Source organism: Micropterus dolomieu, linkage group LG17 (assembly GCF_021292245.1).
Source record: "Micropterus dolomieu isolate WLL.071019.BEF.003 ecotype Adirondacks linkage group LG17, ASM2129224v1, whole genome shotgun sequence".
Classification (NCBI taxonomy): Eukaryota; Metazoa; Chordata; class Actinopteri; order Centrarchiformes; family Centrarchidae; genus Micropterus; species Micropterus dolomieu.
The window spans coordinates 26,814,795-26,827,972 of record NC_060166.1 but is presented as its reverse complement, the minus strand read 5'-3'; the positions used below and the strand labels follow the sequence as shown (position 1 = coordinate 26,827,972).

Below are 13,178 nucleotides of genomic sequence, written 5' to 3'. Positions count from 1 at the left end.
CTAAGTGTGTCAGATGGTTTCATTTAAAGGTTTCAACTAACATTGTATCATTACAATGTGGGTAGTATATGCAACTAATCAGTGGTTAACTACCCTCCACGTTGCCCGCACCCTGGTGGTGCCGCTCCGGGAAATGTCTCCGGGAAAGCCCAGCTGGCTTTGGGCAAAATGGACGCCTGAGCGTAGAGTAAGTGTTGTGTTACTAGCACAGTAACGTTATGGTATAGATTACAGGCTTAGCACATACATTGTCCCAGGTTTTTTTACCAGAAGGTACTATGAGAGTTTAGCCTAGCGTTAGTAGCTTTGGCCGGCTGTTTGCATAGACAGTATATTATTGGACGAAGCCACCCCGCGGTTTTGAATGGAGAGCAGTGAAGCCAGTTTTGGTCCTATGAAATACTACTACAGGGCTACTTTGTGCTGGCAACAGATCACAGTCACAGGGTTTTGACGTAATTATTGGGCCTACATTGGGCCTATGGTTGGATTCACTGTTCCAACTCTGGCTTACCCCCATGGCTGTTTTAAGGAGTTTGGGAAGTTTGGGAGTGGCCTTTGAAGACAACGGGTCCAATACATTCTGGTGGTTGCAGGTTTTCTACCTTTAGTGCAAAGGGGGATACCACAGTCCCTTTTTCTCTCTCTTCTCTGGTCATGTAGCACCAATTTCAAAAATATTTCCATCCAGTTTCATGAAAATACCATCTTTCCAGCAGTGAAATATCCCTTAAAATAACTGTTTGAGCCCAAAAGAGGTCAACTTATCCAATAATTCCCAAAAGAGCAAAGAAAAGGGATGAAAACAGATTTGATAAGCAGATCTGTGTTTTTTGTTTCTTCTTCTCTCTCCCATTAATGATCTCATGACCTCTCAGATTTATCTGGCGACCCTTTGGAGGGGCCTGATCCTCAGGTTTGGAACCTCTGGACTAAACTAGCTGACTGTATATAAAGTAAATTAAATAGCTCCACCTCTAGCTAACAGTAAAATGCTACTTATACATCGATGCATTAGTATTAAAAACCTAGTGATGAATTTTACTGAGTAATTTTACTAATGACATTTTTTCTGATGTAGCCCACATTTACTTAAGTAGGATTTTGAATGCAGGACTTGCAATACTGTTTTTTTGTTATAAGTAAAGGATATGAGTAGCTACTTCTTCCACAACAGGATCTGAAAGATATATATATATATTGAAATGTATCTTGTGTGCTAGTCTTGCATGTTTACTCAGGGGACTGATATTGACACAACAGTTAAGAACACTGTCTGAAGGAGACAGCTTTAGGCTGTAGAAAAACTCACTGACTTTCACTCTGCATTTGTTTTTTGAAAGTGTTTCTGAAACTTTGTTAAAGCTGACAGTAAAATTATCTAGTCATACCCATTGACTGAATACTCATACTACATGTCTTTGCACAGCTGCACACTGATATAAAAGCAAACAAGCTGCTGCAAATGTTTCTTTGTACACGTTATTTTTCTCTGTTTAGCAGAATAAATATAATTCATGTAATGATTATGTTTCCAAGAGTTAAATGTGCCTTTAGAGGGAGCACAAATGGCAGTTTTACCACTGTCAAGAATTTGAAACCTCTACGTTCAATTATATGAATAGTTATATTTGTTTTAGCAGAAGTTCTAGCAAAGGATTGTCAAAAATTATGATCAGAAATACTCAAATCACGCAACTGATGGCGTTTTTTCTGGTAGCCTTTATTTAATTTGTGAGCCATAGGCCTACTATTTTAGAATAGGCTACGTTATAACGCGAGCAAACGCTGGAAAAAGCGACGTAAGTTTACTTTTAATGATTCGGAGAGCGCCACTGCAGTCCTTCATATTTCTGTCAGTAGCTGGAAACATCTTGTCTAATCATTTACTTTTTGACTCCAGGTTTTTAACAAGACGCCTACCTTACAGGGCACCTGCTGGCTTGTCTCCCATCCAAATGTGTCGGTTTCGAAAAAAAGACAACAAGGTGAAAGAGCAAAAAATGTTTACCTCCTCCTCAGGTCTGCTGCAAGATGCGCTGGACTCCGGACAGAAGCTGAGAGGGCGGACTCTGTGTGGATAGGGAGGGAGGATCTGACATGTGCAGCAACGGCAGGAGGCAACAACAGCCAGCTGGGTAGTTTAATGCCTCTTTCACTTTATTTGAGGCCGGTGTACATGCTTTTTATGCGAAATTAAAGGGGTGCATTTTTATGAAACTGAGGGAGGCCGACGTCAGCTGTGCTGGACCGACAGGTCCACTGTCCTCGGTTTTCACAGGCAGTGTTTGACATAAGGGTGTGGAACATCCCCATAGGCCACGAGAAGGTGAGGCAATTCAAACAGCTATTACATGCTCACAATATAACTGATATTTTCGAAGGCCTTGAAAGTGTTAGGAGTATGGAGGCAATATTCTCGCCGATTCCATTCCATAGGTTCAAAGTCCATTCTGGGATATTTAAGGGAACCTACTTGTAAAATAAACTCTAGCAGGAGTTGTCTGATGACTAAACCATGAATTATGCTGCCTGCTTATCTTAACCGTTGTGAACGTGGTCAGTCCCATCAGTGGTTACAAATATTTTTGCATGTGACCATTTAATAAAATAAATTAAGGCAATGTGTATTTGGTAACCTGAGAGAAACGTCAGGAAAAAAACATTTCTTTTATTATCTGATTTACTCATCTTGTGAGCTCTTGGCAATGCTGGATTACCAAACCAAGCTAGGCTGGCAACTGGCCCAAGAAGAGGCCCTCAAATACCCCACATTCATTGTTTGGCAATTGGTTTGTGGAAATTTGATTAATAATAACTTATGGACCACTAAAGTGTAATATCAACTGACAAGATCCTTATGGTCATTGTTTATTACCGGATCTTAAGCCTCTATCTTGAAGATGGGCCCTGTGTCAGATGTTTTAAAACCCACAGTATCTAGTCTATTTGGCAATAAAAAATATCTCAGTATATGATCAAATTACTGCAGGAAACCATGGAGCATGTATGTTACTAAAATAATTTACAGAATGAACAGAGGGGAAAAACTGGAAGTCAGCTGAAAACATTAAATAGCACTAGACACCTACAATGATAAAAGTGTGTCTTATGCAGGCAGCATTTTAAATTTAGTTATTATCTATTATCGTCGCAAAATATTATGTTGTTTGACGTTGACCTTAACAAGAAATACAAACAATAGTTTGTGGAAGCTGCTCTTTATTTGTAAAAGAAAGAAAAGACTTCAGTCATTGTCTGCTACACGTTCTAATTACATAAAGAAAATATCTGCGGCGACAAACGCAGAGAATATCCTGAATCAAACTTAGGTAGAGTCAAATTTGATTGAATTGCTTTCATATTTCATACATCTTTCACTTTTGAACTCAAAGAACAGTCAGTTTTTTTAATATATATATACACAGAGCACCGATCAACAGCGCTCCTCCGCTCCACCCTGGTCCTCTGGATCTTTTATACAATTAATTTACATCAAATCTGTGACCCTTTCCCCATTAGCGTAACGACGGCTAACCAGCAAGCAGACCCTCTCTGTCCCCCACCCACCCATGCACCCCCACTCCCGCTGAGGAACTAGTGTTGAAAGATGTGTGCAACATGAAGACAACTCTTTCACATTCAGAGTAAAGGCAGCCTTGAATACGGTCAGTGAATCAATGGCATGCCAAGCTTAAAGCAAATGGAGCCCACCACCCAGTGCGACGCTTCAGATTTGTGGATGAAGTGTTTTTTTTTGTTTTGTTTTTTCAACTAGACAGGAAACTGATCCATTGCAGAAAACCCTAGGCACAGAATCGACTATATACTGTTAACTGACTTGTACTCTAACCCCTGCACTTTTAAGTACATTGGAGGAGATTGTGAAATCTTTCTCTAGTAAAAAAATTTCTTAACACAAAACTTGTAGAATATTTAGTGCTCTATCATTCCGCTTAATAGGTGTAATTTATATAATAGCTATTTTTAACTCTACCTCTCAATGATAGTCTGAGATCCTTGTTTAATGCTGAAGCACTCCCACAGGTGTTTAATGTACTGTAGATTTTACATTATCCCCCCACCCCCAATCTTAAACCAATAATCATAAATAAATACAAACAACACACAAGGAATGTCTACTGTAAACACGGTAAAAAAGACATAAACTAAACAGGTGTAAACGCCATTAGCATCACTACTTAGTGACAGTTAAATAACAGTAGGGAATGGATGACTGATGGTCGGATCAAGAAAGGGAAGGACTGCTCTCCTTTTTCCTTCCACCCCCTCCCCGCTGAACATCAAGCCTTTACATCCACAGTATGTCCAAATATTTAACATCAAAGTTTCTCAGCACCCATAACTATCTTTACAGATTACACTGTAAAATGGATAAGGGATCCTCTTTAAGGGGGGTTTAGACAGCAGCATCACTCGACGTCTCGGACAAGTTACAGAATAAAGTGTGTGAGCTATCGCCAAACGTCATTTGGACATGGTTACCATGGTTTCTGACAGTCGTGGCACCGTTGTGTTCTTGACATGTCTGTATTTGGGGGTGTGTGAATGTTTCTCTGAAGAGTTAGACTGCAACGAGGACAAAACTTTGCTGCTAAGTGCTTCATTTTCCGAGAGACACTTTTCTTCAAATTACATGAACTGCATCTGCAAGAAAGGCAACATACAATATTAGAGAAAGGCTAAATGAGGAGATTTACAGTTTTGTTTAACTCATGGAGCTAACGTTAGCTTAATTTGCAACCTAGAGCTGATAAAATCTGCCAGAGTCAGTTTTCATTTCAGCACAAAAGCAACAAACAGCGGTTAAAAATTATAAGACAACTTCTGTCTGCATCTGTGTCCCATAGTTTCAGTAATTACTATTAATTTTGGTGGCAAAACTGCAGTCAATCATTTTAAAATGCATATGTGCCGTGTGAGAACTAAAAGCTTGATAGGAGTAGCAAGAGAGAGAACTTAGCAGTCAGTTAAATTCAGCAATGGCTACAAGGTTCACTAATAACAGGTTTGAGCAATTTATGATGACAATGGAAGATCAAAGGGTCAGTATGAGTCTGACTATGTTAAAGATGTGATAACTCCATCAAAACAAGCACAAAATCCAAGCAACAAAGGTCAAAATAAAACATGTAGCATCTAATCAGATGGAGAAGACATCAAGTATGCAAAGAGATAAAAAGGATATTACAGTAGCACTGGGCATGCAACGCATGCAGGTGCACCCGCAAGCAAAGAGCATGCTGTACCTAAAGAGATGCTCTACAAGAAATCCTTGAGAGAGAGGTGTGCAAACGGGTCCTGTCCAGGGGCTCGGAGAGGACTCTGGCTGGAAGGACTAGAGGCTGCAGAGGGCTATTTCAGGAAGAAATACAGGAAGTAGGTGGACCAGAGGAGAAGTCAGACAGTCAGTACAGAGACTGAAGGAGGGATGAGATTAGTTTGGAGAAGCTGTGATGTAAGAAAGTAGGGTTAATAAAAAGGAGTTTTTGGGGAAAAACAGGGAGTCAAAACAAGGGAGATGATTCACAGTTTTGTCCCTTTCAGCTCAAGAGAGTGACGGGTCCACTGTTAAAACTGTCATCATCTTCAGCAGTATTCACGCTGACAACAAAGCTTACACAGTGACTAAAAAACGGTACACATCACAGCACAATGGATACACCTATTTACTCAACCTGATAACTGCGCAAATAGATACTGACTTCATTGTGCATCAGCTCCGTGGAGTTGTCAGACTGCCGTGCACCCACCTGAGCACTAGACACAGAGCCGAAGGGGTTGGGTGGCCTCATCACAGGCTGGGAGTACATCATGGTGGGTGGATTCATCATCCCCATAGAGCCCATTTGTGGAGGCTGCAGCGTGTTGCACAGAGATGAAAGAGGGGTTTTCAGTAATGATGCATTTCAGTCATTTCCTTTAAAAATTTCGTAGAATTTACCTACATGTCTTAGGCCACAAAATAGTGATAACATATTTAAATGTAAATATATTCAGTGTATTATTATAGATTCCACATTTGAGAATTTGTAAACTCCCAGCACTTTTTGTGAAAAAACAAATTACTCTTAGTTGTTGCAGATTGATTTGACTAATTGTTTCACCTTTATCTGTGATTCCTTATATATTTTTTCTACAACCACTGGGAGGCACCAAACTCAAACATTTTCAAATTCTGCACATGCTGGCTTTTATTCAACAGAATAGAGACCTTAAGTCCCCCCGGTGGACCACCATGGGACCTTACTTTGGAAAAAATATGTACGGTCAATGGCAACAGACAACTCATTTTTTGATCCTGTTTGAATTGTGCTCTGAATTACACAAATGATGATGGTCAATTTAAAATGTACATTTAAAAGAAAGTTGCAGTTTGATGTAAAACTGTTAAAGTATAAGACTGAAAAATACAAAATTACAAAGACCACAAACCCAAAAGTCGCGTATGTGATGTCGTAACTTTTTCTCTCAATGACTGACGTTAGTAAAGCTGACGTCAAAGAACTTACATGAGAGGAGGATGCGATAAAAGGACCGAGAGTCTTTGGATTAAACACATCGGGTGAGATATAATTCTGCGTGGAACATAGCATAAGTTATCTAATTAGCAGCAACCAAGCAATGAACGTTAGCTAGCATTACCGCGTTAACATGTTGGTGACGTATATTGTGGGAGACGTTCCTCACACAAAACGTTTTTCCACACAAAACTAAATGTAACTTTAATGATTTACAACAAACAGCAACTTTCTTGACGGACAAAATTATATTTTAAGTAAAGTAAAATTAAATACTTAGAAGCAGAGTGTAATAAAAACTATTGAGAATTCTCCATCCTTTAGTTTATTCATAAAACTTAAGAAAATATTCATAACAGCAAAACAACATCCCATTTGACCCAGTTTAAGTGCATTTAATTAATTCTCTAAATAATAAGGAGCATGTTAAAAACAAAAATGTCCCTCACATGAACTGTTCCAAAACCATTCAGCCTGTAATATCGGATTCATTTTCTGACTTCAAAGGGCTGAACAGAAGCTACACAGACCATTCTAAAAAGCAACATCTACACATACTGTATTATTTGCAATTATACTGACCATGCCATATCCCATCATGCCTGTGGGTGTGGTGGCAGGGAAGGCCATGATTGACTGTGGCTGAAGAGACACAAACAGGCCAGTGAGAGTTTGTCATAAATGACTAATAATAACAACATGCACAAAGCAGCAAATAACAACCACAGTTATTTGGCAGTAAAATAAGAAAGGAATGTGACAGAAACAGAAATCATGAGCACTACAGTGAAAAGTCTCTAGTGTGTCACCATGGAAACGGGGTTCCAAGTCGTGGACGGCGCCGCTTTGGGCTGCCAGTTGGTGCCACCGGTCATCCTCTTCTCCCCCGGCTGGCTCCAGTGGATGTCACTGTAGATTAAGACAGTTGATGTTAGCACCAGCTTGTAATTGCCCTGAGAGCACAAGGCTGCTGCTGCTGTTTCTGTACAGCAGAGTGGGTGTGTTAAAGCCACACAGCGTCAATCTATAACTTACTTTTTCATCGTGCCGTTCCCAATACCGAGGTCTAAAAGGGAAATTAGTGGTGTAGGTGTTAGATGTCCGTCCACAAATATTTTGTCAGTTTGTGTGTAAATGAACATGGGCTTTAATTAGTGCGGCCGAAAGCAAAGCATCATACTCACTACCGACAAGGTTGGCCAGGGAGGAGTCAAGGTCATCTGACACTAGCTTCTCTGGCTGCTGACCAGACGGCTGGCTGCAGGCAGCAAGAGTCGGTTTCAGGATGCTCCCAGTAATATCTGACAAGACATACAGAGATAATGAACTTATTTATTAATTATAAAAGCACTGTATTTTGTCACTGTAGTTTTATGATGACAACGACGGAAATAGAACGATCTCTGACAAAGTTTGATATGTTGTATTGTACATATAAATATAGTCAATTAATAGAACGAACCACAACTGTTTTGTTTTTTTTATTAGATAGCCAACGATAAAGAGATGACAGGAAATAAAACCGCTCCACCATGGGCGGCTCTGATCGTTATACAGTTATTTTGAATATCAGTGTTCAGTCTTCTGCTGTGATAAGAGCAAGTCTTAAGAAGTTAATTGATCTCATATTCATCCTTCAAGACTTTTATTAAACAATAATAGATAAAATCGATACTAGGGAGAGAAAAAAAATCCACTAAAAATGCTAGATCAAGGCAGATTGCTACAAATGAAATAAGAGTTTTTGTATTTGAAAGGTTGAGACTTACAATCATCTTACTTCTTTCCATATCAACTTATAATGAACATCAAACAGGAATAAAAGCAAAAGCTGGTTGTTACCAAAACTAGAGGCACAATCCTCCCAAATAAACAACCAAAAATGTTTTCAGAGAGCTACTTTGCAAGCTCATAGGGTTTATTTATTCTGTAAATGTATTATTATTATTATTATTTTTTTTTTACAGGAATCAGATATAAAGTAAGTGCTTCCATGGAATGTTGAGGTGTCGTCTGAAAGATTGGGTTTCAGCAATATTAAAAAACAATGTATACTATAATACCCTAAATTACATTTTTCGAGTAGGTCAGAGGTCCATTGTCAGCGTTGGTAAAAATATAGTGGCCTGCAGATACAGGGATGTGGTAAAAATAGTACATAGACGAGTCTGTACAGGTGGCTTGCAAGATAGGGCTGAGTGCTGCAGGTGTTTCAGCTGGATATGACATCAGGACTAGATACTAGTGTGTCTAATATCATGATTTCCCTTCTATGTCTTCATTCAACTGCAGCTTGCGGTGACCCCACAATCCAATTTAATGGATTGAAAAGAAAAGCAGTGGACCATATAAACAATCCCATTCAGATAGTTCCTTTTCATTTTCTTTGAAATTTGTTTTTCCACATGACTTTTCTTTTTCAGCTGAGCAGTTTATTCAAATTTAGTGCCAAACATGGACGAAGATGTCATTCAAGACTGGCCTTTGATTCATCATCTGAAACTACAATTAATTAGGTCCATCTTACCAAAACACAGACAGCTATTGCACAGATAATATTGTGTTGTATGTTCGTAAATTCAAAATCCTCACCATCAGAATTGAGACTGTTGCTGCCTGTGGCTTTGGCTCCAAATACGGACTCAAAGTCCACTTGGAGTCCCCCCCCTGCTGACTGCTGTGGTGGGGCCTGTGGCGTTGAGTAACCTTCATAAGAGATGAGAAAGAACACAGCTGCAGTCACAGAGTTACATGAAGTTAAATTGCTCTGAAAACTTTTGGCTTCTGCACTGGCCTGTGTAAGTAGTGTCCATATATGAATCATGGTTCTTCTACAGAACAGCTCCAATCTACTGCTGAATGTGCTGGAGACAGCCTTCAGTACTCTACCTCTGAATAGACCTGCTACAGTAGAGGGCTCAGTGGGGTAGGGAGCCTGGTGTGAGAGGTGCTGGGCAATGGACACTGGACCACAGAAGGAGTCTGAGATGCCGTAGGAAGAGGAAGAAGAGACAGAGACAGAGGAAGAAAGAGAGCAAAAGGCATTTCAAGGCCAGTCCAGATAGACAGGTGGGAAATGACAGCAAAACAGGCAGGAAGAAGGCAGCTAACATGACTAACAACTCTGTAGTCTTTAAATTACAGGTGTTATAAGTAAAATTTAAGAGTTGTAGAAGGATTAAATAGTGCAAAGAGTATTGTAGCAACCAAGGGGGAGGAATTATAGGAATTGTTTGACATTAAGGGAAGTACACTTCTTTGCTTTCTTGCTGAGAGTTAGATAAGAAAATTGATACCGCTCTTACATCTGTGCGCTAAACATGAAGCTACAGCAAGCCGCTGTTTAGCTTAGCTTAGCATAAAGACCATAAGCTCATTCATTAACATGTTACATCATACAAAAACTGAAGTGTTGAACTGTAAGGCGGTGCTCCCCTTGGCCCGGGAGCAGTAACAGAGCAAGTTTGCTGTTTCTAGTAGATGCTAAGCTAAGCTAACCGGCTGTTGGTTGTAGCTTCACATTTAAAGTACAACTAAAATCCCATTTATTTTTTTGCTGTCCATTATAATGTTAATGCTGCTTTACATGTATCAATAATTTTTATCATTTGAAAAAAGATCTTTAGGGAAATATCAAGAGGAGAACATGAGCTTGTCATGGGCAGACTGTGTGTTATTAGCAGTGGTAAGAGTAAGGACCACATCTGCATCTAAAATGGACCAAAGTGACATTGGTACATGCTGTTCAATGTGCTGCAACTGAGCAGCTATTGAGCCAACTAGCCTGTAAAATGACGTTAGCAGTGCAGTTTTCTCTCCGCTGAATGTTTGTTCCGTTGGTAAGGTTCAACAAGCTACATAAGGTGCATGACAAGATGTGTTTGTGAGTTAGATAAGGAGACTTTAGCAGGAAAGCTAATGAGGGTTGTTGTTTAAAGTCTTGCATTGTGTAGCAAGCTGCTGTCTGCCTGTTAGTCAGTCTGACCTTCTGCCTGTTATAGAACAGTGCCTGCTTTATGCAAATATGGTTTAAAACAAAACTATTTGATTGGCTTTTCTCCATCTATGGAGATGTAACCGCATTCTAACTAATTAATGCACAAATAGGGGGTGCCATCATAAATCCATGAAATATACATTTCTCCATTTTGGTTTTAGTTTTTCTCCCCCTCAAAGGAGAACATTGGGCACATGATTTACAGAGCAGAAGTCTGTACTATAGCACAAAAACAGACAGATTCTTATCAATCTTCTCATCTAACTAGGCAAGAATACAAATAAGTGTCTTTCCCAAAATGTCAAACTTTTGGCATAATATTACTTTATGTCCACATTTCTACCTTAAATATAAAAATAAGAGCCCTGGGGGTATTTCATGGGATCCTATGTTTGCCAGGGCTCAGGAAACATAGGCTGAGATGGTGAGCCATCATAGTACCTGAGACGGAGTGTTCTATCCGCACTGTGCGTTTGTAATTGGTTGAAACGGATGAGTTTGTGTCAGTAAAGGGATTGTAACGATCTGGAGAATCAAAAATAGTGTTGGTAAAAGAAGAACAGGTTTCAAATTAAAGCTCTACGGTACGTTTGTATTACAATGCAACAGCAAACTGATCATTAAGAGAGAGGATGAAAGGTAACGGTAAAGCAAAAATGGGTGTATGGCCTCTGTAGTGGGACATGGAGGGTCCCAGTTGATACATAAGAGGGGCTCTCACTAAAACAACATAAACTGAGCATGGTATAAACGGCAATGAGGTGCACTGTACTGCACAAAAAGACAAAGAGAGATCATTTAGACATTTGCACGGACAGGTAATCAACAATCAAACTACAGCAGAATAATAAACGTGCAAGATAATCATGCTTATGAGCGACTACAGAGAAATGAAGAGCGACAAGATTTTTGAGGAGAAACAAAATGAGTCTTTACCACCAAACATTTCATGACCAGATGTCCTAGAGGAAAAGCTAACACCGTCTGAAGACACGACAGGTAAGTGAGAGGCATCGACAACGGGTTTTGAGAGGAAAGGGTTAAGGTTTGGCATGGAATCATCTCCAGCTTCAGCAGAGGTGAAAGGATCTAGGCAGGCACAGGAAAGACAGAGACAAGAAAAAGACATAAAAGAGTGGAGAGGAAGAGTCAGACAACAACAGCAACAACAAAAAGAAGAAGGAAAGCATGCAGAACAGGTCACTGAAGTCCAGAAACACAGATGTTGATGAGGCAGCTCTTTACCAGCCCACGCTGTCGCCACTGGAAGCCCCGTCGAGCCTGACTGCATGGAGGGCTGGAAAGTTGACTGCAGGTCAAAAAGGTCGCTCTCCATCTTCACTGCACTGCAGGCAGAAAGAGAAAAAAACACAACATTTTTGAACTCTTTACGAGCCCAAAAATCAAACCTAAAATAAAATCATTACATTCTCTTCTCTTGTGAAAGGGAACTATTTGGAGTTTGAACTAAAAGGTTATAAAATCTAAACAGTACCCATTAGAGCAGCTGGGGGTAGAGAAGAGGTCGATGGCTGGTGCTGTGCTGATAGTGCCACCGGTGGTGGAGACCGGTGATGTATCAGTGGTGGCGAAGGAGGGCTTCTTGGAAAGCTCTTTGAGCCTCTGTTCCTGAGTGAGTGCGGAAATTTAATTCAAACATACAACGCCGACAACAGAGACACCGCAAAGAAGCTTGTCCAATGCACCTTGTAAGTGTAAATTTTCTTTTTTTAAACAGCAAAGATCACCTTCAGAGCTTTAAGTCGAGCCTGTTCCTCTTCGAGAGCTGCCTGCTTCTCCCGCTCATCCACTTTAGTGAAAGACATCCCTGTGCTGGCCAGTGATGACACTGCATTTGACAGAGTGCTAGCCCTGCAGGAAACACACAGTGGATTGGTTTTTAAATCAGTTTTATTATATATTTTCATCAATATCTTTACTGTTTGCATTTGTTCCGACTTGTCAGTCATCTGTAAAGCACTTTGAAATGCACTAACATGTATAAAAAGTGCAATACAATTAGGTTTATATCTTTGGGTAATATACAGTGGGTAAGGAAAGTATTCAGACCCCTTTAAATTTTTCACTCTTTGTTTCATTGCAGCCATTTTCCAAAAATCAAAAAAGTTCATTTTATTTCTCAGTAATGTACACTCAGCACCCCATCTTGACAGAAAAAAAACAGAAATGTAGAAATTTTTGCAAATTTATTAAAAAAGAAAAACTGAAATATCACATGGTCATAAGTATTCAGACCCTTTGCTCAGTATTTAGTAGAAGCACCCTTTTGATCTAATACAGCCATGAGTCGTTTTGGGAAAGATGCAACAAGTTTTTCACATCTGGATTTGGGTATCTTCTGCCATTCCTCCTTGCAGATCCTCTCCAGTTCTGTCAGGTTGGATGGTAAACGTTGGTGGACAGCCATTTTCAGGTCTCTCCAGAGATGCTCAATTGGGTTTAAGTCAGGGCTCTGGCTGGGCCATTCAAGAACAGCCACGGAGTTGTTGTGAAGCCACTCCTTCGTTATTTTAGCGGTGTGCTTAGGGTCATTGTCTTGTTGGAAGGTAAACCTTCGGCCCAGTCTGAGGTCCAGAGCACTCTGGAAAAGGTTTTCGTCCAGGATATCCCTGTACTTG

The 13,178-nt window shown here is 40.0% G+C and overlaps 1 protein-coding gene across 14 annotated transcripts in view; it reads right to left on the bottom strand.

The window, feature by feature from the left end:
* Positions 1-3,205: 3,205 nt before the first annotated feature.
* Positions 3,206-13,178, bottom strand: part of picalmb (phosphatidylinositol binding clathrin assembly protein b) — a 21,496-nt gene continuing 11,523 nt past the window's right edge. The window contains exons 10-23 of one of the 14 annotated variants that reach the window (XR_006828719.1): positions 12,288-12,411; positions 12,035-12,168; positions 11,785-11,885; positions 11,476-11,628; positions 10,981-11,064; positions 9,432-9,524; positions 9,135-9,248; positions 7,727-7,843; positions 7,578-7,608; positions 7,352-7,451; positions 7,125-7,184; positions 5,727-5,879; positions 5,271-5,472; positions 3,206-4,668 (exon numbers count right to left, since the gene is read on the bottom strand). Coding sequence is in view for 12 of the 14 variants with exons in the window: in XM_046073285.1 (XP_045929241.1) it covers positions 5,284-5,376; positions 5,727-5,879; positions 7,125-7,184; positions 7,352-7,451; positions 7,578-7,608; positions 7,727-7,843; positions 9,135-9,248; positions 9,432-9,524; positions 10,981-11,064; positions 11,476-11,628; positions 11,785-11,885; positions 12,035-12,168; positions 12,288-12,411 (1,357 nt within the window). In the remaining 2 variants the exon portion in view is untranslated. Of the gene's footprint in view, positions 4,669-5,270; positions 5,473-5,726; positions 5,880-7,124; positions 7,185-7,351; positions 7,452-7,573; positions 7,609-7,726; positions 7,844-9,134; positions 9,249-9,431; positions 9,525-10,980; positions 11,065-11,475; positions 11,629-11,784; positions 11,886-12,034; positions 12,169-12,287; positions 12,412-13,178 lie in introns of those variants that run through there. The other 13 variants (XR_006828720.1, XM_046073286.1, XM_046073285.1 and 10 more) reach the window with 13 other exon arrangements.